The 25,572-nt window shown below is 47.1% G+C and overlaps 1 protein-coding gene across 1 annotated transcript in view; it reads left to right on the top strand.

Annotated features, from left to right (window-relative positions):
• Positions 1-529: 529 nt before the first annotated feature.
• The window catches only part of LOC121876133 (mucin-2-like), a 35,967-nt gene continuing 10,924 nt past the window's right edge, over positions 530-25,572 (top strand). The window contains exons 1-3 of the mRNA XM_042381070.1: positions 530-535; positions 795-1,191; positions 20,698-21,453. Of these exons, the coding sequence (XP_042237004.1) occupies positions 530-535; positions 795-1,191; positions 20,698-21,453 (1,159 nt within the window). The remainder of the gene's footprint in view (positions 536-794; positions 1,192-20,697; positions 21,454-25,572) is intronic.

The following is a 25,572-nucleotide window of genomic DNA, read 5'->3' as shown; positions in this document are numbered from 1 at the left end:
GTTTTGTGTTGTGAGTGTGTGTTGTGAGTGTGTGTTGTGTTGTGTTGTGTTGTGTTGTGTAAGGTAAGTGAAGGGTAGGTAAACATATGCTGAGGTAAGAGTGCATGACTGGGTAAAGAGTGTTGGGTAAAATATAGGTAAATGAGAAGGTTATATCAGCGCTATGTTGGCAGGAGGCGAGTAGTGTATATTGATGAGGGAAGAGGGTGTTAGGGAGGTCACACACACACACACACACACACACACACACACACACACACACACACACACACACACACACACACACACACACACACACACCTGGTAATTGGATCTACATAATACACAAGTTAATAATATACACCTGACTTGTACCTGTAATTAAGCTACATATTATACAAGATCCGGTTATAATAACACTAATGGATAAATAAATAAACTAGTGGTGATTTATACGGATAATAACCAGACAATTTGTACCGGATTATCGGTTTATGACTCATACGGAAGATGGGAGAATTACTTAACATGTATTCGTTCTCTCGTATTCATGAATGTAATAATGTGTACATGTATTAAATGTTAGTATACATATTATTCATATTTTCCTCCAGCATTATTATTAAACGATTTGAACGCGTATATATTAGCATGTATGTATGTATGTATGTGTGTGTGTGTGTGTGTATGTATGTATGTATGTATGTGTATGTATGTATGTAGAGTACTCGTATGTATGTATATATGCATGCAAGGTTTTGATTGTATATTCATATGCGAATAAATTTGCATGCATACCTTTGACTGCGTATCAGGCGACGAGCTCAGTATACTCATGTCCTCAGCTGACTAGTTGGACAGTCACCAGCACCAGTCAGTCACCAGTACCAGGCAGTCACCAGCACCACTCAGTCACCAGTCAGTCACCAGCACCAGTCAGTCACCAGCACCAGGCAGTCACCAGTACCAAGCAGTCACCAGCACCACTCAGTCACCAGTCAGTCACCAGCACAGTCAGTCACCACCAGTCAGTCACCAGCACCACCAGTCACCAGTCAGTCACCAGCACCAGTCAGTCACCAGCACCAGGCAGTCACCAGTACCAAGCAGTCACCAGCACCACTCAGTCACCAGTCAGTCACCAGCACCAGTCAGTCACCAGCACCAGTCAGTCACCAGCACCAGCCAGTCACCAGCACCATTCAGTCACAAGTACGTATTAGTCACCATCAGCATCCAGTTAACAGCACCAAGTCATTATAGGTTAGGTTAGGTTAGGTTAGGCTAGGTTAGGTTTGGTTAGGTTTGGTTAGGTTAGGTTAGGTTAGGTTAGGTTAGGTTAGGTTAGGTTAGGTTTGGTTAGGTTAGGTTAGGTTAGGTTAGGTTGTCAGATGTTGTACAGAACACATCATATAAAAGACAAGGACCAATAAGAACCCGACATGCCCGAAAACGCGTGGAGTGTCCCAAACCACATCTTGTAAGAATGACTACATGAATATCACACACACACACACACACACACACACACACACACACACACACACCTAGTCTAACCAACACTTTCCGTATTCATATGATGCACGACCACCGAGACCTTCTTGTCTGTCCTACCGGGAAAAAAAATCTATCCTCGTCATTTCATCTTTCCACAAAAGTTTATTTTGGGTTATTTCACTTCTTAAGCAATCATGATCTTCAACAGCTTGGTTGATCATAATAACTGCCTTCTTGATCATATTAACAAGCTCGTTGATCAAAAACACTTGATTAACCAAACTTGGCAACACTGACGAACAAGACCACAACACCGGCATAGTGGGAGACTTGGCACTACTGCACTCACCCTCACCAAACAACATCTATCATGACCTACTATACACCAGGAGTTGAAGAGACATATTGAAAGTGAAACTAAAAAATGTAGTTACAACACAAACAACAGGAATATTAATGCATTACCAACATCTTTCCAGTATAAACAAATAGCTTTACCTCCACTGTACACTCACCCCCCAGAAGTGTCTTTACGGAGGGGTGTCATGAATTTCAAAATGAACACTGTGACTCCTGTTGTCTCGGTAGGGTTGACAAAATCCTTCGTCCGTTGTGTCATATTGTCTCATACAAAATTATGTGTAGAGCGAGTGTACATTAATACTCTCTTGGTACAGTGGAGGATTAACGCGCAACAACAGAGAAATGTAACGAAATTTCAGTCGATCGAGGTCCCTCCCCTCCCCACCCACTCTCGACACACATTCACCCCCACGGACAGACATAAGGGGCTGGACACTGCCTAAGCTTGAGGAGTAATATTGATTATCGACGTCTGTCACTTTTAATTTCTTCCTTCATTACTTGGAGTGACGGGCAGCCACACGCACCCAGGAACAGACAGATGTGCAGACAGACACACACGAACAGACAAACACACAAATAGATAAACGCAAGAACAGACAAACACACGAACAGATAAACAGAAAATCAGACAAACACACACAAACTCAAACAAACACCCACACAAACAGACAAACACACGAAAGGTAAACACCCCGTTCACGTTCTTCGTCTGGGACAGTGACTCAGGTAAACACACACTACCTTGACCATAAACACAGGTGTGACCCAACATCTTCGTCTTACCTCAAGATGATGGGGGGGAGGGGGGGTGGGCGGCAGTGTCTCAAGCAGGTAACTCACTCTCCCTCACCTGTAATTAGAGAATGAGCGTTTTATTATTGAACACGTTGATGACTATACCAATCTCTTTCTCTCTCTCTCTCTCTCTCTCTCTCTCTCTAAATAATAATACCGTAATAATGATAATAACAGCAACAACAACAACAATAATAAAAAAACATCAAAAACAACAATAATAACAAAAACAACATAAAAACAACAATAATAACAACAGCTATCACATAAAGCAAAAAGCAAAAAATGGAAAGAATCATTAAGTCTCATTTTAACGTGTCTTTACCCGGGACTTCCGCCTTAACGGCCGCTAATTATCATCGCCGGGTTAATATTACGGGAGGCAGCCCAAGGGAACATACGTGTGTTTTTTAAAGCATTATTCTCCCCCCCCCCCCAGGAGTCAAGACCACGTGTGTAAGATTAGCTCTCTCTCTCTCTCTTCTTGTTGGTGAGAGAGAGAGAGAGAGAGAGAGAGAGAGAGAGAGAGATGGTGATAAATGAGAGAAGAAATCAGGGAGATGGAGAAGCCAGAGTGATGGACAAAAGTTAAGGTGATGAACGACCCAGCGTGAGTGAGAAGAGTTAAGTATGAAGGGAGAATAAGTGTGATGGAGTAGTTAGTGTGATGGAGGAGGTAGTGTGGTGGAGTAGCTAGTGTGATGGAGGAGGTTATGTAGTGGAGTAGTTAGTGTGATGGAGGAGGTAATGTGGTGGAGTAGTTAGTGTGATGGAGGAGGTAATGTGGTGGAGTAGTTAGTGTGATGGAGGAGGTAATGTGGTGGAGTAGTTAGTGTGATGGAGGAGGTTATGTAGTGGAGTAGTTAGTGTGATGGAGGAGGTTATGTGGTGGAGTAGTTAGTGTGATGGAGGAGGTTATGTGGTGGGTAGTTAGTGTGATGGAGGAGGTTATGTGGTGAGAGTAGTTGGTGTGATGGAGGTAATGTGGTGGAGTAGTTAGTGTGATGGAGGAGGTAATGTGGTGGAGTAGTTGGTGTGATGGAGGAGGTGGTGTGGTGGAGTAGTTAGTGTGATGGAGGGTTATGTAGTGGAGTAGTTAGTGTGATGGAGGAGGTTGTGTGGTGGAGTAGTTGAGTGTGATGGAGGAGGTTGTGGTGGAGTAGTTAGTGTGATGGAGGAGGTTATGTGGTGGAGTAGTTGGTGTGATGGAGGAGGTAGTGTGGTGGAGTAGTTAGTGTGATGGAGGAGGTGTGGTGAATATTTAGTGTGATGGTGGTGTGGTGGAGTAGTTGTGTGATGGAGGAGGTAGTGTGGTGGAGTAGTTAGTGTGATGGAGGAGGTAATGTGGTGGAGTAGTTAGTGTGATGGAGGAGGTAGTGTGGTGGAGTAGTTAGTGTGATGGAGGAGGTAATGTGATGTAGTTGTTGGTATTATGGAGAAGTTAATGATGAGTAGTTAGCGTGTTGGGGAAGTTAGTGTGATGGCGCAGTTAGTAGGTAGGGTTATGGAGGAGTTAGTGTGGTGGGTAGTTAGTGTTATGGAGGAGTTAGTGTGGTGGAGTAGTTAGCGTGTTGGGGAAGTTAGTGTGATGGAAGTATGGAGATGGAGGTCGACCCTTCCTGTTGATGGTGGTGGTTTCAACTACCTAGATGGAGAAATGCCAATTACGTGGTTCAATTGTCCAGGATGCTTGTACTGCCGCTGAGATGAGAGAGAGAGAGAGAGAGAGAGAGAGAGAGAGAGAGAGACATGGTGTGTGTGGTAGCTGCTCTGACCACCAATTTACCACAGCCGACACGGCCGGACTATCACCCGCCAGCAGTCAGACTTTTGTGTTTAGATTTCTGAGTTACAAGCACCCATACAGTTTGTTCTATTCAACTGCGAAAAATAATATCATCGGATTCGTTATACTGTTTTGTTATTTCATACTTTTTTTAATACTTTTTTTGTAGTGTGGATAACGTTGGTGGGAGGTAAGTGGGTGGGGGAGGTGAGAGAGGTATGAGTGGGGGGGAGAGGGAGGGGTGGGGGAGGGTTATGGGATATGGGGTGGGGGAGGGAGGGAGGATGGGTGGGAGGTGAGGGAGGTAAGGGTGGGGAGAGGGAGTATGGGTGGGGGGAGGGTGGGGGGGAGGGAGGTATGGGGAGGGGAGAGGGAGGTATGGGGTGGAGGAGGGGTGAGAGGGAGGTATGGGTGGGGGAGGGAGAAGGGAGGTATGGGTGGAGGGTAGGGGAGGTATGGGGGGAGGGAGAGGGAGGTATGGGTGGGGAGGGTAGAGGGAGGGGAAGGGGGTGGGGAGGGTGAGAGGGAGGTATGGGTGGGGGAGGTGAGAGGAGGTATGGGGTGGGAGGAGGGTGAGAGGGAGGTATGGGTGGGGGAGGGTGAAAGGGAGGTATGGGTGGGGGAGGGTGAGAGGGAGGTATGGGTGGGGAGGGTGAGAGGGAGGTATGGGTGGGGGAGGGGAGAGGGAGGTATGGGTGGGGGGGGGAGGGAGGGAGGTGGGTGGGGAGGGTAGGGAGGTATGGGGGGGGAGGGTGAGAGGAGGAAGGGGGGGGGAGGTAGAGATATGGGTGGGGGAGGGAGGGGGGAGGGAAGAGGGAAGTGGGTGGGGAGGTGAGAGGGATGTGGTGGGAGGAGAGGGAGGGAAAGGGGTGGGGGAGGGTGAGAGGGAGGTATGGGAGGGGAGGGAGGTATGGTGGGGAGGGTGGGGGAGGGGAGAGGAGGTGGGTGGGGAGGAGGGAGAGGGAGGTATGGGAGGGGGAGAGGTGAGAGGGAGGTAGGGGAGGGTGAGAGGGGAGGTAGGGTGGGGGAGGGTGAGAGGGAGGTGTTGGGGGAATTCAGGGAGGGAGAGGGAGGGGGAAGGTGGGGGGAAGGTCTGGGAGAGAGAGGGAGAGGTGATGGGTGATGTTCATTTGTAAAGAAACAGTAAATATTTTTGTTCGGTGGTTGGGATCGTTGTATGCAAATAAACGAACACACACACACACACACACACACACACACACACACACACACACACACACACACACACACACACACACACACACACACACACACACACACACACACACACACACACACACACACACACACACACACAGTGATTTTTAGACATTTAAAAATATATATGTCAAAGCCACAGGAAATGTGCAATACAACCTCCGGAAAAAGTTAAAGAGAGAGAGAGGAGAGAGAGAGAGAGAGAGAGAGAGAGAGATACTCCATCCTCACTAAAGATACAAATACACTGGGTTTTTATTTACACATATTACATTTTTTTTTGACGAATATAAAACAAAAATCACTAACAAAATGATGATCTGTTTTGGAAATTAAAATATATGTGTTATTGTGTCTTAAAAATATGTGTTATATAATGTAAACTCACCTTAACCACTTGGGCCTATGAGTAGAGTTATGGTGTCGTGTGTATTGTAAGACTCTTATCTTCACTATCAGTACCATTATTCACTATCATCAACCTGTCATTATCATCATCATCATTATCATCATCACCAATCACTATAAATCACTATCATAGCTTACACACACACCACACACCACCACCACTACCATCATCACTTCCACCATCACCACCCCACACACACCACCACCACCACCATTACCACACACCATCCTCACCACCACCACATACCACCACTATCACCCCCACCACCCACCATCACTGTCACCATCACCACTACCACCATCACCACTACCACACCACACACACCACCACCACCACCATTCATCACTATCACCTCACCAACACCACCATCACCATCACCACTACCACCATCACCCATCAAACACACCACTACCACCATTACCACACACATTCACAACTACCACCATCACCACTACCACCAAACACACCACCACTACCAATTAATACTAATACATCACCACCACTCACCACCATCATCACCACTACTACCACTACCACCATCACCCACTACCACACACTAACAACAATCAAAAACATCAATGACTTTACGCCCAACTAGTTCCATTTTCAGTATACACTGTTGAGGAGAATTGTACACGATTAACCCGGGCGGTGAGAGGGAGGAGGGAAAAAGGGGGTGGGAAGGGTGAGGAGTGAGAGGGAAGAGGGTGAACGGGATGAAGAGTGAGAGAGAGGAGAGGGAACAAAGATAGAGGAGGGAGAAGGGGAGGGAAGACGGGTGGGAGACGAGTGGGAAGAGGGTTGAGAGATGGAGGGGAGGAGAGAACGGAGAGAGGGAAGAAGGAAGAGAGGATGAGAGGGAAGAAGGGCGAGTGAGAGAAGAGAAAAGAAAAACACAAACGAGATGAGAGAGAGAGAGAGAGAGAGAGAGAGAGAGAGAGAGAGAGAGAGAGATAACAAGCGGAATAATGAAATAAACACGGAGATAAGATGATAGGAAATGAAATACAGCGAGGCGGTGGAATAATGAAGAAGTGAGAAAGGTAAATGAGATAATGAGTACAGTGATGAGAACGAATGACACATTAAGAAAAGTAAAGAAAATGAGTGAAAAACGTAACGCTGAAGAAGAATGAGAGATAGAGGGGGTGAGAAATAAATAAGGAACAATGAAATGGGTTAATAATGAGATACAAAGGTGAGAAATAAATGAGGAATGAGTAAAAATACGAGAAACATCAGATATAAACAGAAAGAAAAGAAAGAGAAGAGAAAAAACAGAAGAGTAAATAGGAAATAAATGACAAATCAAAGAAAGGGCAAAATAATGAATAAATAATTAGGGGGAATGATGAAAATGAGAAATCAATGAATGAATGAGAAGCGATTGAGGAATTAGAGGGAAGGTGATAAAAGTCCCCAACTAAAGTAGTGAAGGATGATAAAAACCATCCTAACTTACTGGAGCATGATAAAACCATCCTAACTTACTGGAGCATGATAAAACCATCCTAACTTACTGGAGCATGATAAAACCATCCTAACTTACTGGAGCGATAAAACCATCCTAACTTACTGGAGCATGATAAAACATCCTAACTTACTGGAGGAGGATAAACCATCCAATTATGGAGATAAAACCATCCTAACTTACTGGAGCATGATAAAACCATCCTAACTACTGGAGATGATAAACCATCCTAACTTACTGGAGCATGATAAACCATCCTAACTTACTGGAGGAGGATAAAACCATTTAACTTATTGAGCATGATAAAACCATCCTAACTTACTGAGCATGATAAACCATCCTAACTACTGGAGCATGATAAAACCATCCTAACTTACTGGAGCATGATTAAAACCATCCTAATTTACTGAGCATGATAAAACCATCTTAACTTACTGGAGCATGATAAAACCATCCTAACTTACTGGACATGATAAAACCATCTCAACTTACTGGAGCATGATAAAACCATCCTAACTTACTGGAGCATGATAAAACCATCCTAACTTACTGGAGCATGATAAAACTATCCTAACTTACTGAGCATGATAAACCATCCTAACATACTGGAGCATGATAAACCATCCTAACTTACTGACATGATAAAACCATCCTAACTTACTGAGCATGATAAAACCATCCTAACTTACTGAGCATGATAAAACCATCCTAACTTACTGAGCATGATAAACCATCCTAACTTACTGGAGCATGATAAAACCATCCTAACTTACTGGAGCATGATAAACCATCCTAACTTACTGAGCATGATAAAACCATCCTAACTACTGGAGCATGATAAACCATCCTAACTTACTGAGCATGATAAAACCATCCTAACTTACTGGAGCATGATAAAACCATCCTAACTTACTGGAGCATGATAAAACCATCCTAACATACTGGAGCATGATAAAACCATCCTAACTTACTGAGCATGATAAAACCATCCTAACTTACTGGAAGATGATAAAACCATCCTAACTACTGAGCATGATAAAACCATCCAACTTACTGAGCATGATAAAACCATCCTAACTACTGAGCATGATAAAACCATCCTAACTTACTGGAGCATGATAAAACCATCCTAATTTACTGGAGCATGATAAAACCATCCTAACTTACTGGAGCATGATAAAACCATCCTAACTTACTGGAGCATGATAAAACCATCCTAACTTACTGGAGCATGATAAAACCATCCTAACATACTGAGCATGATAAAACCATCCTAACTTACTGAGCATGATAAAACCATCCTAACTTACTGGAGCATGATAAAAACCATCCTAACTTACTGGAGCATGATAAACCATCCTAACATACTGGAGCATGATAAACCATCTCTAACTTACTGGAGCATGATAAAACCATCCTAACTTATTGACATGATAAAACCATCCAACTTACTGGAGCATGATAAAACCATCCTAACATACTGGAGCATGATAAAACATCTCTAATTTCTGGAGCATGATAAAACCATCCTAACTTACTGGAAGATGATAAAAACCATCCTAACTTACTGAGCAGATAAAACCATCCTAACTTACTGAGCATGATAAAACCATCCTAACTTACTGGAGCATGATAAACCATCCTAATCACTGGAGCATGATAAAACCATCCTAATTTACTGGAGCATGATAAAACCATCCTAACTTACTGAGCATGATAAAACCATCCTAACTTACTGGAGCATGATAAACCATCCTAACTTACTGGAGCATGATAAAACCATCCTAACATACTGGAGCATGATAAACCATCCTAACTTACTGAGCATGATAAAACCATCTAACTTACTGAAGATGATAAAACCATCCTAACTTACTGGAGCATGATAAAACCATCCTAACTTACTGAGCATGATAAAACCATCCAACTTACTGACATGATATCCTAACTTACTGGAGCATGATAAAACCATCCTAACTTACTGAGCATGATAAAACCATCCTAACATACTGGAGCATGATAAAACCATCCTAATTCTATGGAGCATGATAAAACCATCCTAACTTACTGAAGATGATAAAACCATCCTAACTTACGAGCATGATAAACCATCCAACTCACTGGAGCATGATAAACCATCCTAACTTACTGGAGCATGATAAAAACCATCCTAACTTACTGGAGCATGATAAAACCATCCTAACTTACTGGAGCATGATAAAACCATCCTAACTTACTGGAGCATGATAAAACCATCCTAACTTACTGGAGCATGATAAAACCATCCTAACTTACTGGAGCATGATAAAACCATCCTAACTTACTGGAGCATGATAAAACCATCCTAACTTACTGGAAGATGATAAAAACCATCCTAACTTACTGGAGCATGATAAAACCATCCTAACTTACTGGAAGATGATAAAAACCATCCTAAATTACTGGAGGATGATAAAAAACATCCTAACTCACTGGAGGATGATAAAAACCATCCTAACTTACTGAAAGATGATAAAAAAGACCATCCTAACTCACTAGAGAATGATAAAAAACATCCTAACTCACTGGAGGATGATAAAAAACCCATCCTAACTCACTGGAGAATGATAAAACCATCTCTAACTTACTGGAGGATGATAAAAAACATCCTAACTCACTAGAGAGAATGATAAAAAACATCCTAACTCACTGGAGGATGAAAAAAACCATCCTAACTCCCTTTCCATCACTCCCAAGGTCTCAGAGGTCTAGTGATTGGCTCTTTCCACACACCTCTAATGACGTGTGCTGGGAGAGAGAGGGGAGGAGGGAGTGGGGGAAGGAGAGGGGGGGAGGGAAAGCTGAGAGGGGGGGGGAAGAGGCAGAGGGAAGGACGAAGAAGAATTCTGCCGGAGGGAGGTAGAATTACAGAGGGGAGGAGAGGTGAGAAGTAGGGAATGTGAGAGGAGGTGGGAGAGGGGAGGTGAGAGAGGAAGAGGGAGGAGAGAGGAAACACAAAAATTGAGAGTTAAAGAGAATGAGGAAAAACAAAGGTAGGGAGAGACATAGAGGAGGAGAGTGAAGGAGAGAGAGAGAGAGAGAGAGAGAGAGAGGAGAGAGAGAGAGGAGAGAGAGAGGAGAGAGAGAGAGAGAGAGAGAGAGAGAGAGAGAGAGAGAGAGAGACAAATGAGGAGGATAAGACAAAGGATGATGGTGAGGAAAGAAGAAGGGAGGAGAGTGAGGAAAGGGAGGAGAGTGAAGGAGGGAGAGACAAGAGGAGGGTGAGGGAGGGAGAGATAAAGCAGGAGAGTGAGGGAGGAAGAGAGACAGGAGGAGGGTGAGGGAGAGAGATAGGAAGAAAGTGAGGGAGAGAGAGGGATACTGGAAGGGAATACGAGAGAAACAGACAGAAGGGGAATGAGAGAGAGAGAGAGAGAGAGAGAGAGAGAGAGAGAGAGAGAGAGAGAGAGAGAGAGAGAGAGAGAGTCAACACATCAGGGTCTTAAGAAGGGGATAATGAAGACGGATACGGGAGCTAAGTGACACTCGGATAAAGAGAAGGGGAGAAGCGACGAACCAGGGAAGAAGAGAGAGAAAGGAAAACCACAACAAAGAAAAGAAATAGAGAAACAGGGAGTAGAAATGACAATAGAATAAGTGTAAGATAGAGTAAGAAGATTAAGGGGGGTACTCAAGGGTATGGAGGTGGGAGAATGGGAAGTGGGAGAATGATAATAAAGAGTGTATAACATAGAGGTGGATGATAGGTGGAGAAAAGGAAGGAACAAGAAGGAGATGAGAGGATGGAGGAGAGCATATTCAGGGAGTAGCAGTGTGCGTGGATGAAGGGTGACTGAGACAGGTGGTGACTGAGGCAGGTGGTGACTGAGACAGGTGGTGACTGAGACAGGTGGTGACTGAGGCAGGTGGTGACTGAGGCAGGTGGTGACTGAGGCAGGTGGTGACTGAGGCAGGTGGTGACTGAGGCAGGTGGTGACTGAGACAGGTGGTGACTGAGACAGGTGGTGACTAAGACAGGTGGTGATGAATGGTGTTGCCTTGTGTTTATTTTCGGTGATAAACTTCAATTCGAAAAATACCAACAACTTAACCTAACAAACACCAAGTTAACTTAACCTAACAAACACCAAGTTAACCTAACCTAACAAACACCAAGTTAACCTAACCTAACAAACACCAACTTAAACTCACAAACACCAAGTTAACCTAACCTAACAAACATCAAGTTAATCTAACCTAACAAGCTCCGTGTTAACTCTAGGCCCCAGAAATGGTTAGCTCAGCCCACTGCTTTAGAAACAGGTGTGTGATAATTAACCTGTGGCCCGGCACGACCAGACCAGCACCGTTCAGGCGAAGAAACACGCACCTGCTTCCACCTGTCAATTACTGCCGGGTGTCCTGTGTGCTGTAGGAGGCGGAGAGGGAGAAGGCAGTGAATGAGGGAGGAGGGGGAAGAGGAGAAGGTATAGTGGAGGAAGGAGGGGAGAAGGTAGTAAAGGAGGGAAGGGGAAGAAAGATGAACGACGTGATGAGAGAGAGAGAGAGAGAGAGAGAGAGAGAGAGAGAGAGAGAGAGAGAGAGAGAGAGAGAGAGAGAGAGAGAGTGATAATTAAAGTGGTATATCACAGGTATAAAGTCAATAAGTAATACGTGAGAATTTATGATAGAACAATAGTGACAACAATTCAACAGCTGCGTCGGTGAGGAAAACTTGGTCCTGATTCTGGGGTGCATGGATGACCCCGCGCCATGAGAAGGACAGATGTATACGGGAGAAGATTTCAGTCAGTCAGTCAGTCAGTCAGTCAGTCAGTCAGTCAGTCAGTCAGTCAGCGTATAAATTAGAATATACGTACCAACCTGTCGAATAAGTGAAAAGAATAACAGTTTGCGTCTAAGTTATTAGGCTTAAATCCATCAAACTATAACCAAAAGTAAAAAAAAAATTAATATCAAAAGTCAAATTCGCAAAATTGTAATTGTAAATGTCAACGATTCATGAAGAAGTCATTAATCAAAAGACAATCCAAAATTCAGAGGGTGGCTGGGGCAGGTGGTGACTGGATGAGGTGGTGAGTAAGGCAGGTGATGAGTAAGGCAAGTGGTGAGTAAGGCAGGCGGTGAGGGAGGCAGGTAGTGAGGGAGGCAGGCGGTGAGGCAGGTTAATGAAAGACCGGAGGGCTGGACGCTTCTCTCATCCCCGATACATCTGCATAGGCGACATCTGGAGGACCCAGACACCCTGTAACACGCCCACACCTGCTGCACTGGCGGACACACACACACACACACACACATCTAAACACACACCTACACACACATACGCTCACACACACACTCACACGCCCACAAACACACAGTCACATATCCTGCAAACACATCTCTCGAGAAAACACACACATATACCCACAAACACATACCCACAGATGCCCACAAAGACACACCTACACATACATGCGCCCCCCCATGACACAGCAAAAAAAAGGCATTGAAAGGGTTTTTTTTTTAATGTTTCTAATGACAAACCCTTTTAAGGGTATATAATTACCTATGAGCCTTTACAGAGAGAAAGGGTATAGTATCATTCTCAAAACCCTTACTCTACAAAAGAGTATATCACCACTTACACAACCCTTAAGTCTACAGGTGTGTTCGTCCATTTTTAACCTTTACCACTAAAATGGTTTATTAAAAGGACCATAAAGTCAATAAATCATAATTTTATGCAGGACTGTACACATGTAGAGTATTAACAATTGCATTACCTGTGTTCACTTACATTTGAACCTCGGACTGAATATTGAAAAAACTAAACACATCAACTGAAACAGAGACGCATGGAAAGCAGACTTAAAGTGAACAGTACACTCATGGGAGATGGTGAAGCAAGGTGAAGAGACGCCCTATGAAAACAACTCGGCACTCATCTCCCTCACATTAACGTTTGTACGCCACTTATCACCGTCCAGTGAGACACAATCTGGCCAAGACAGTCAGTCCTCACACGTCTTCCAGTTATACCGTGCATGCTGTCAAAAAGCAGCACTGCAAACACTATAGGTGGTATTATCACCATACTGAAACGAGTATATGACATGGCGCTACACACCCGACCATTGGACACACACTCACATTACGTTCCGACTTTGCAATAGTCATTTTCCACAAAGACGGGTCATGACTTCTCCTCCTAGCAGCTCCACACCCTTCACCACCACTGCCACTCTGACGTATTCACTGTCACTTAAGTTGTTCCTTTTTTACGCAAAAATAACACCAAAACCAATGCCACCAAACAATAAACTGGATCCAGCCCTCCCGCAGTGGGCTTAGCATGACGCTGATTGGCTGTGAAAAGAAGTAACTCGGTGCTGATTGGCTCTCTTCGCACATGTGAAACCGAGTGTGTTTTTTTAATATCTTCCTTAATCCTACAGTATATCTCCCCCTCTACATTTTCTCCTCTCCTCCTTGTGCATTTAGGTTAAACTTGGTTATTAAGATTGGTTGTTAATCCATAAAATCACCACCATCATACTTCCATCTTCTCTCCGCCACACATCGTCCTTCTGCTAAGATGACCCAAGTAGCACAAGTAATAAATAAGAAATAATTTTCAGTCCAAAATATATATATTTTTTCCAATTCTTTACTTTACAAGATGGTATCTGGAAACTGACGTGAACAGTTCTGCCACATGTCGAAATAAAACTAATTGTATTCTTATAACTATACTGCTGAGGTCACTTAAAGGGAAAATGTATGGTTACTGATACTTGGGCACATATACGCAGTGTTATATTGCGATCATTTCACAAGAATGAGTCGAAGATATCTAGAAACAGAGAGAAAAAAAATTACCCACAGGTGAAAAAACAAAAACCAATTGCAACTTAAAGGAAATTACGGACACCTATACGAGTATGCCTGCAAAAGGGTATACTGTTCTATATATTAAAGGATATTTTACAGAAGAAATTCATTTGTTTCCATAAAACACCATTTTTACAGTGTACTCCACACACCCTGACGGGCGTACACACATACACGCGCGCTCCCACACCTTCAGGCCTACCCACCATAGCTTCGTCCAAACATGAAAAGACTAAAAACAAAAACTAGGAATCAATGGCTTGTTTCAGCTATCCTTGGCTAAGTCGACTTACTGCTTGATGCTAATTGTATACCTGTACTGTCTATTTACATGCTGAACCAATGTAAACTTGTATGACAAATTTACTGAACAAATATCTATCTATCTATCTATCTATCTATCTATCTACCTATCTATCTATTTGGGTGTGGTAATGAGGGCAAAGTTAACTCAAACACGTGTAATCCTCAATTTAAGCCTCCTGCCAAAATCTGCAACTCGAGTCCACTGCCAAAATACACATCTGGCCTCGCCTCCCACAGTAGTTAAACAACACAGTCAGTAACTCGTGTAGTCAAAGAAAATATTATTATAGAGCCAACGACAAAAGGGGAAATTCCCCTCAAGTCACAACAACAGAGAGGGGACACGAATAATGGACATAGTACAGAGTGAGTTGAACACTGATGTGAGTAACGTGAAGGTGAGTCAACAAATGGTCCCTATTCCAAATTGGCAGTATTCCTACTGGGCAACAGTATCAGTCGTAATAGGCACCGGTATCATCGTAATAGGCCTCAGTCCTAAATGGCGTCAGTCCTAACAGTCCTCAAGTTCTAATAGGGCCCAGTTCTATTTGGCATCAACCTTAACGGGTTCAAATGTTCACTGAGGCCCCAGACCTCACAGATCCAAACCTATAAACAAACACACAATCACATGGTATTATAATATAATGGTACCAAAGCCTAATTGATTTAAACCCTAATGGTTAAGGTTACACTAAGTAAATATTAGTACTTTTTTCAGCTATTATTAGAACTACTGTACTGCCCACTTGGTCTAGAGCTGTGTGTGGGTGTTGCTGCCGTACAAAAGGCAAAAGTGAGGAAACGTTTCTTACAGGATAAAGGAAAACTCATTAACAGGATGCAAATGATGTAAGCAATCTGGTCATGAGGTGGAGTGGGTGCTGGTCATGAGGGTAGTGGGTGCTGGTCATGAGGGTAGTGGGTGCTGGTCAGGAGGTAGTGGGTGCTGGTCATGAGGTAGTGGGTGCTGGTCATGAGGGTAGTGGGTGCTGGTCATGAGGTGGTGGGTGCTGGTCATGAGGGTAGTGGGTGCTGGTCATGAGGGTAGTGGTGCTGGTCATGAGGGTAGTGGGTGCTGGTCATGAGGTGAGTGGGTGCTGGTCATGAGGGTGGTGGGTGCTGGTCAGGAGGTGGTGGGTGCTGGTCATGAGGGTAGTGGGTGCTGGTCATGGGGTAGTGGGTGCTGGTCATGAGGGTAGTGGTGCTGGTCATGAGGGTGGTGGGTGCTGGTCAGGAGGGTGGTGGGTGCTGGTCATGAGGGTAGTGGGTGCTGGTCATGAGGGTGTGGGTGCTGGTCATGAGGGTGGTGGGTGCTGGTCATGAGGGTAGTGGGTGCTGGTCATGGAGGGTAGTGGTTGCTGGTCATGAGGGTGGTGGGTGCTGGTCATGAGGTAGTGGTACTGGTCATGAGGGTAGTGGGTGCTGGTCAGGAGGGTAGTGGGTGCTGGTCATGAGGTAGTGGGTGCTGGTCATGAGGGTGGTGGGTGCTGGTCATGAGGTAGTGGGTACTGGTCAGGAGGGTGGTGGGTGCTGGTCATGAGGTAGTGGGTGCTGGTCAAGGAGGGGTAGTGGGTGCTGGTCATGAGGTAGTGGGTGCTGGTCATGAGGGTGGTGGGTGCTGGTCATGGGGGTGGTGGGTACTGGTCAGGGAGGGTGGTGGGTGCTGGTCATGAGGGGTGGTGGGTACTGGTCAAGGAGGGTAGTGGGTGCTGGTCAGGAGGGTGGTGGGTGCTGGTCATGAGGGTGGTGGGTGCTGGTCATGAGGGGTAGTGGGTACTGGTCCAGGAGGGTGGTGGGTGCTGGTCATGAGGGTAGTGGGTACTGGTCAGGAGGAGTGGTGGTGCTGGTCATGAGGTGGTGGGTGCTGGTCTGAGGGTGGTGGGTGCTGGTCATGAGGGTAGTGGGTGCTGGTCATGAGGTAGTGGGTGCTGGTCAGGAGGGTGGTGGGTGCTGGTCATGAGGTGGTGGGTGCTGGTCATGAGGTGGTGGTGCTGGTCATGAGGGTGGTGGGTACTGGTCAGGAGGTAGTGGGTGCTGGTCATGAGGGTGGTGGGTGCTGGTCATGAGGGTAGTGGGTACTGGTCAGGAGGGTGGTGGGTGCTGGTCTTGAGGGTGGTGGGTGCTGGTCAAGGAGGGTAGTGGGTGCTGGTCATGAGGGTGGTGGGTGCTGGTCAAGGAGGGGTGGTGGGTGCTGGTCAAGGAGGGTGAGTGGGTGCTGGTCATGAGGGTAGTGGGTGCTGGTCAAGGAGGGTGGTGGGTGCTGGTCATGAGGGTGGTGGGTGCTGGTCAAGGGAGGGTAGTGGGTGCTGGTCATGAGGGTGGTGGGTGCTGGTCATGAGGGTGGTGGGTGCTGGTCATGAGGGTAGTGGGTACTGGTCAGGAGGTGTGGGTGCTGGTCATGAGGGGGTGGGTGCTGGTCATGAGGGTGGTGGGTGCTGGTCATGAGGTAGTGGGTGCTGGTCATGAGGGTAGTGGGTGCTGGTCATGAGGTTAGTGGTGCTGGTCATAGGGTGGTGGGTGCTGGTCAGGGGTAGTGGGTGCTGGTCATGAGGGTGGTGGGTGCTGGTCATGAGGGGTGGGTGTGGTCATGAGGTGGTGGTGTGGTCATGAGGTGGTGGGTGCTGGTCATGAGGTAGTGGGTGCTGGTCATGAGGGTAGTGGGTGCTGGTCATGAGGTGGTGGGTGCTGGTCATGAGGGAGTGGGTGCTGGTCATGAGGTGTGGGTGCTGGTCATGAGGTAGTGGGTGTTGGTGGTGGTGGGTGCTGGTCATGAGGTGGTGGGTGCTGGTCAGGAGGGTAGTGGGTGCTGGTCATGAGGGTAGTGGGTGCTGGTCATGAGGTGGTGGGTGCTGGTCATGAGGTAGTGGGTGCTGGTCATGAGGGTAGTGGGTGTTGGTCATGAGGGTGGTGGGTGCTGATCATGAGGATGAGGTGGGTGCTGGTCATGAGGGTAGTGGGTGCTGGTCATGAGGGTAGTGGTACTGGTCAGGAGGTAGTGGGTGCTGGTCATGAGGGTGGTGGGTGCTGGTCATGAGGGTGGTGGGTGCTGGTCATGAGGGTAGTGGGTGCTGGTCATGAGGTGAGTGGGTGCTGGTCATGAGGTGGTGGGTGCTGGTCATGAGGTGGTGGGTGCTGGTCATGAGGTGGTGGGTACTGGTCATGAAGGTGGTGGGTGCTGGTCATGAGGGTGGTGGGTGCTGGTCATGGGGAGTGGTGGTGCATGAGGGTAGTGGGTGCTGGTCAGAGGTAGTGGGTGCTGGTCAGGAGGGTAGTGGGTGCTGGTCAGGGAGGTATTGGTAGTGGTGCTGGTCATGAGGTGGTGGTGCTGGTCATGGTGGTGGGTGCTGGTCATGAGGTGGTGGCTGGTCATGAGGTAGTGGGTGCTGGTCATGAGGTAGTGGGTGCTGGTCAGGAGGTGGTGATTTGGTCATGAGGTGTGGTGCTGGTCATGAGGGTGGTGGGTGCTGGTCATGAGGGTGGTGGTTTTGGTCATGAGGGTGTGGTGCTGGTCATGAGGTAGTGGGTGCTGGTCATGAGGGTAGTGGGTGCTGGTCATGAGGTGGTGGTGCTGGTCATGGGGGTGGTGGGTGCTGGTCCTGAGGGTAGTGGGTGCTGGTCATGGTGGTGGGTGCTGGTCATGAGGGTGGTGGGTGCTGGTCAGGAGGTGAGTGGGTGCTGGTCAGGAGGTAGTGGGTGCTGGTCAGGAGGTGGTGGTGCTGGTCATGAGGTGAGTGGTGCTGGTCATGAGGTAGTGGGTGCTGGTCATGAGGTGAGTGGGTGCTGGTCATGAGGTAGTGGGTGCTGGTCGTGAGTGGTGGTGCTGGTCAGGAGGTGGTGGGTGCTGGTCATGAGGGTGGTGGAGTGCTGGTCATGAGGTAGTGGGTGCTGGTCATGAGGTGGGTGCTGGTCATGAGGTGGTGGGTGCTGGTCATGAGGGGTAGTGGGTGCTGGTCATTGGTGGTGGGTGCTGGGTCGAGTGAGTGGTGCTGGTCGAGGGTGGTGGGTGCTGGTCATGAGGTGGTGGGTGCTGGTCATGAGGGTGGTGGGTGCTGGTCATGAGGGTAGTGGGTGCTGGTCATGGGGTAGTGGGTGCTGGTCATGGGGTAGTGTAGTGCATGAGGTGTGAGTGCTGGTCAAGAGGTGGTGCTGGTCATGAGGTAGGTGCTGGTCATGAGGGTAGTGGGTGCTGGTCATGAGATTTACAACACGAGCTTACACAAAATACAACCCCAAGAACAGGCGAACATAAGAGATGAGCTGAATGTTATAATCGTCTTCACAACTGCAGCTGAGGCAGGGATATTTCTTACTTGATATATAAGCTAATAGTGTACTAAGCTGACACACCGGTGGTAACAGAGTGTAAAAATGACATGTATACATGCTTCTGTGTGTGTGTGTGTGTGTGTACATGTACATTTGTTCTAACGCCGTATATCCCCACGTCCGTTGAAGAACTTTATGAGCGCCAGTCGTCCTGTGGTTTATGAGACTTCTAAAACTTACTTCGTTTTATTGTTATTATGTGAAGACGCTTATATACTGTGTGTGGTGGAGGGAGGAGAAGGGAGGTGAAGGGTGTAATTATTCTTTGGAACGTAAATTAAGTTGATACTGAGTTTCCTACCTATCCCTCCCCTGACCTTAACTCGCAGCTCCAGTGAGGCAAACACACGCCATAATGGGACAACACAACAATAATGGAACACACACACACACACACACACACTATAATGGTTGCCCCTCGTGTTCGATGATGGCCGGCCCAGGGCCACCTAGACGTAAATTTGTTTAAGGTGTAGAAGCTGTCGCTAACACACCAATAACACCCTTAGTTAACTAACTGTATGACTCAGTGTCAAGGACTGATACAATAAGACCGGAGAACTCGCAAACTGCACTGGCTAATCATTACCCCGAAACACGACCCATAAATCGATTAACATCGAGGTCCCAAATTACTACTGGGCAGACAGAGGCAAATGCCCGAGCATCGAACTCGGATTCACTCGCTTGCAAGCCGGGCATGCTGACCATTACACCACAGGTCGCCTTACAACACACACACACACACACACACACACACACACACACACACACCAATTTGAAATCAAATGCAGATGCTATATAACGTACACTCAGAGGAATCACAACACGCTCACACGACATACAGTCCGTCAGACAGTAATAACCATCTTAGCGGCTCTAGTCCATTCATATAAACATAACTGCTTCGTCTTGCACCACCCAGTGAGCGTCTTAGCTACATCTCTTGCGCGCGCGCACGCACACACACACACACACGTAGGAGTACCCGGCACGGCAGAGACATCAATTAACAGCGAGATACAACCCGTCCTCCATCTTGCACCAGGAGAATCTAACCCACAATACTGGTGGGTTTTAACCCTACTTGGCGGAACCAGATACTAAATCAAGCTCCTTTGTCGACGCCTTATTACATCCTCCTGCCGGGAGTCATGGCCAGGTTGCATGCGAGGCTCCGTGTGTGTGTGTGTGTGTGTGTGTGTGTGTGTGTGTGTACAAAAATAGATACCGGTACGCGTGTAGGCCCGTGGTATACGATGACATACGACTTGTGAGAATATATTTCCACACTAAAGTATATACCTGTACAGAATATACGTGATGGTTGACAAGAGTACAGTATATTTATGAAGACGTTGAAGTATATTTATATAATGCTTACACGTAATTGTGTGTAAGTCTTAAAATATTCTGTACATGAAGATTTGCGTTATACTCCGTTATATGAAGAGAACAAAAAAGTCTTAAACTAAAAAAATATCACCATATACACACGAAGTCCAAACACTAATAACAACAGAAAAGTTTTATTTATTTAACAAAAATATTTTATTGTGTTTTAAGACTAATGGGTTAATTAATCCCCAAACATAAGACAGGTACGGTATTAAGTGTTTCCTTACCTGTTGAGGACACCCTTGAACACCTCACCTGGGCCAGTTCCTCACAAGACCACACCTCACCTGGGCCAGTTCCTCACGAGACCACACTTCACCTGGGCCACTTCTTCACAAGACCACACCTCACCTGGGCCAGTTCCTCACAAGACCACACCCACTGACCAGTTCTCACGAGACCACACTTCACCTGGGCCACTTCTTCACAAGACCACACTCACCTGGGCCCAGTCACCTCCAGTTCCTCACAAGACCACACCTCACCTGGGCCAGTTCCCACAGACCACACCTCACCTGGGCCAGTTCTTCACAGACCACACCTCACCTGGGCCAGTTCTCACAAGACCACACCTCACCTGGGCCAGTTCCCCACAGACCACACCTCACTGGGCCAGTTCTCCAAGACCACACCTCACTGGGCCAGTTCTACAAGACACACCTCCCTGGGCCAGTTCCTCACAGACCACACCTCACCTGGGCCAGTTCTTCACAAGACCACACCTCACCTGGGCCAGTTCTTCAAGACCACACTCACCTGGGCCAGTTCAGTCCCCAGTTCACAAGACCACACTCACCTGGGCCAGTTCTCACAAGACCACACCTCACCTGGGCCAGTTCTCACAAGACCACACCTCACCTGGGCCAGTTCTCACAGACCACACCTCACCTGGGCCAGTTCCTCACAAGACCACACCTCACCACCCTCACCTGGGCCAGTCTCACGAGACCACACCTCACCTGGGCCAGTTCTCACGAGACCACACTCACCTGGACCACCTCCTCGAGACCACACTCACCTGTAAGAAACAATAGTGATTACCACCCACACACACACACACTGCTACAACACTTAATATAAATTTTTTACAACTTCTTCACATCAAATAACATGAATAAACTAAGTTATAAGTGGTTCAGCTGACAACCTCACTGAGCGCCGACACACACCCACCGCGCCACACACACACACACACACACACCGAGCGCCGACACACACACTGACCGAGACACACACACACCGAGCGCTGACACACACACACACACACACACCGAGCGCTGACACACACACACTGAGCGCACACCACACACACACACCAGAGCGCTGACACACACACACACACACCGAGCGCTGACACACACACACACACACACACACACCCAGCGCTGACACACACACACACACACACAGAGCGCTGACACACACACACACACACACACACACTGATACCGGCTATATATGATTGATGTTTGTTGTATAAATAAATTCAAAGGGAACACACGCTACAACGAACCATGCCCCTAACGTAATTCAAGTCAACCCAAACCCAAACTAAGCCAACCAATCTAACCTAACTAGAGCAAATCTAACCCAACTTAACTTGACTTAACTTAATCCGTGTGTGTGGTGTGTGTGTGTGGGTGTGTGTGTGTCATGTGTGTGTGGTGTGGTGTGTGGGTGTGTGTGTGTGTGTGTTGGGGGTCGATGAAAGGGGGGGCCAGGGCAACGGAGGCGTCTAGTCGTTGCTAAGACACCGACAACATCCTGTGCCCAGCTATACGTCACCTGCTCTTGTGCACCGTCAGGAGGGGTTGATACTTATATAATAATAATAATAATAATAATAATAATAATAATAATAATAATAATAATAATAATAATAATAATAATAATAATAATAATAATAATAAGAATAATAATAAGAATAATAATAAGAATAATAATTATAATCTTCGATCAGCTCCAAATACAAAACAAACAAACACCAGGACAGCTACAGACTCCAGTGACACTTAGGAGAGATAACACTTGAGACGCCGTGGTACCAGCTGTCCCTCGAGCACCATTTTGAGCACTACCAGCTGGGATCAAGAGTGACGTCACCATCATAAACAATCACCCACTGAGGCTTCGTCGGGTAATGGCTACTGAACCCGACACTCCCCGAGTCCGGAGAAACCTATCCATTCCTTGTGTATCCCCTATCCATTGTGCAATACTAGTTTACTATCCTCCATTCTTCTACTACTACTACTACTACTACTACTACTACTACACACACCATCAGTTTTCTCTCTCCTCACACCTCACCTCACCTCCCTCCCTCCCTCGTCGCCTCCCCATCCCCCTCACCTCCCCGCCCTCCTCACCTCCCCACAGCTGTGCTCATTCTCGCACCTGCTCCCCCCGGCTACCAGATGAAAGACAAACACGATGGGAACAGATCAAACACCGGAGTTGGTCTTTTGTGTGGGGGAAGAAGCACACCAGGGCAATCTTTCCTCATTCCCGCCAGCCTCCACTTATATACCTGGAGGGCCACACACACACACACCTACTACCCCGCCCCGCCCCGTTCCACCCACCCTGCCCCGCCCCGCCCCGCCCCGCCCCCAGCCGCCACAATTAACATCAGTTTCCGAGTGTTGTAAATATTCTGAAGTCTTATGTGAGGGATTAAGAGTTTAAGATGACGTAGATTAATAAATGTTGTTATGGATATATCGTATAATTGTTGTGCTGGTGAGATAATCAGGTACTGTTTGTGTTTGTAGTTCTTGACCAGTTAATTTTGACTGGTTGACTGACTTATTAACTGACAGATCACCTTTTATTTATCATCATCATCATCTATTTCTTGTTCTTCTTCTTGCCCTTTTTTCTTGGTGGGGTGAAAGAGAGAACACACACACACACACACACACACACACACACACACACACACACACACACACACACACAGCAACACAATTCAAGAAACACGACGACTGTCAAGAAAAGGATGAAGGAAGGTAGAAGACAAAGACACGGTGAAGAGTCAATTTTCTCAGGACAAAGAAGGTGTAGGAGGGGTGAGGGAGAAGGGTGAGGGGGAGAGGAAAGGGAGACGAGGGATAGGAGGAGGAGGTGAGGGTGATGAGGGAGAGGTGAGGGTGATGGGGAATGAGGAGAGGAAGGAATAGCAGTGAGAAGAGGAGGAGCAGCAGGAGAGGTGTGAGAGGAGGTGAGGGGAGAGGAAGGAGTGACAGTGAAAGGAGAGGGGAGGCGTGAGGGAGGAGGAAGGAGCCTTGAGAAAAGGGGCATGGGAGAGGTGAGGGAAAGGAAGGAGCAAGAAGAAGGGCGAAAGTGAGGAGGGGGTATGGTGGGGGTAGATAGTGGGGAGGGGGGAGGGATTGGAGAAGCATGTGTGCTGAAGAGAGGGACTTGGGAGCGAAGTGTGGTGGAAGGAGGGACTGGGGTGGAAGATGTGGTGGTGGGAGGGACTGGGGAGGAAGATGTGGTGGTGGGAGGACTGGGGAAGATGTAGTGGGGAAGAGACTGGGGGAGGTAGATGTGGTGGGGGGGTGGGGAGGGTGTGGTGGGGAGAGAGAGAGAGGGACTGGGGAGAAGGAGGTGTACTGGGAGGGAGGAGTGGGGAGACACTGGGAAGGAAGGTGTGCTGGGGGAGGAGGTGTGCTGAGGGAGGGAGGTGTGCTGGGGAGGGGTATGCTGGGGGAGGGGGTGTACTGGGGGAGGGAGGTGTGCTGGGGAGAGACAGGGAGGGACATGAACACCAAGGGGGAAGACAGACTGAACGTGATTTGTTACCCAACTTTAAATTTTGCAGAGACCGGAGCCACGAGATCAACGGTAAAAATGTCAAGAGAGACGGGTGAGATGGGGAGGTGCAAGGGTATGAGGATGGGCGGGGAGGTGCAGGGAGGTGAGGTTGGATGGGGAGGTGCGAGGATACTTGAGGATGGGCGGGGAGGTGCAGGGAGGTTCAGGAATGTGAGGATGGGCTGGGAGGTGTGAGGTGAGGATCGACAGGTAGGTGCAGGGAGGCGAGGATGGGCGGGGAGGTGTTCGGGTAGAAGACTCTGAATTACCAAGAGAAGAGGTGTACATTGGAAGATATAAGGAGAGGAAGAGGATGAGGAGGTTTAGGTGGAGAGGAGGTGCTGGGGATGTGGAGGTTTGGACGGGAAGGTGCTAGAGAAGGGGAGGTGTGTGGGGATGAGGGGATGTGCCATGAGAGGATGCAAGAGTGGCCGTATTGGGGCTGTAGAACCCAAGTCACTTCTCCATCATACTGTACATAAACAAGCTGAAGAAGACACGTCCACTCCTTGGGACTTGGGAGGCCGGGGGCAGGAGACTCCAGGAGGGTCTCTTGGATCAACAAGGTGGGACTGGACGATGAAATGTACTCAGGTCCTTGTGTGTGTGTGTGTGTGTGTGTGTGTGTGTGTGTGTGTGTGTGTGTGTGTGTGTGCATCCTCATAGGCTCTCGTAATTACAGAAAGATTTATGACAGACATGAGTTACAGAGACAAGAGGAGGTTCCGTCAGGTAACATCCAGATAAAGATATGTACATAATTATGATGTTATACGGACATTATATACAATAACACACTTCAGTATCCTGTTATATCTGATCACCTGTGTCCTGAACCCCCCAAAACGCCACTCTGTGTTTTGATGATTCACTCATTATTCGAACTTGTTTGAACTCAACATTCAGTGACTCATTTACTAATGACAGTGTGTTTGTTCTTCCAACTTCACAAATTAAGACTCACGAGGTGAACCCTGCAGCCAGTGGCTAATGAATACACAATGCTCATTCCCATGTTTCAACTCTCACAACGTAATTCAGCATCCAATCGTTTACCTGTTACTGTAGCTTCAGTCCGCTGCTGTATTGATCCCTGCAGCAGTTGACATTTGAACACAATACAGTGAGTAACTTCCTCTACATGAACCATCTTTACTGAGCTCTGCAGGTGGATGGGGATTTGTAAAATACAAAGGGTTTGTAACAATGCTACAACACAAAATTTTCTCGTCATTATTGGAAACACAAGCTGGTAAAGCACAAATACATTAATGTCTATTCATTCCATTACTAAAACCACCTATGCTAAGGCTATACAAA

Source organism: Homarus americanus, unplaced genomic scaffold (assembly GCF_018991925.1).
Source record: "Homarus americanus isolate GMGI-L3 unplaced genomic scaffold, GMGI_Hamer_2.0 scaffold34921, whole genome shotgun sequence".
NCBI classification, from domain to species: Eukaryota; Metazoa; Arthropoda; class Malacostraca; order Decapoda; family Nephropidae; genus Homarus; species Homarus americanus.
This window is presented reverse-complemented; position numbering and strand designations above follow the sequence as displayed.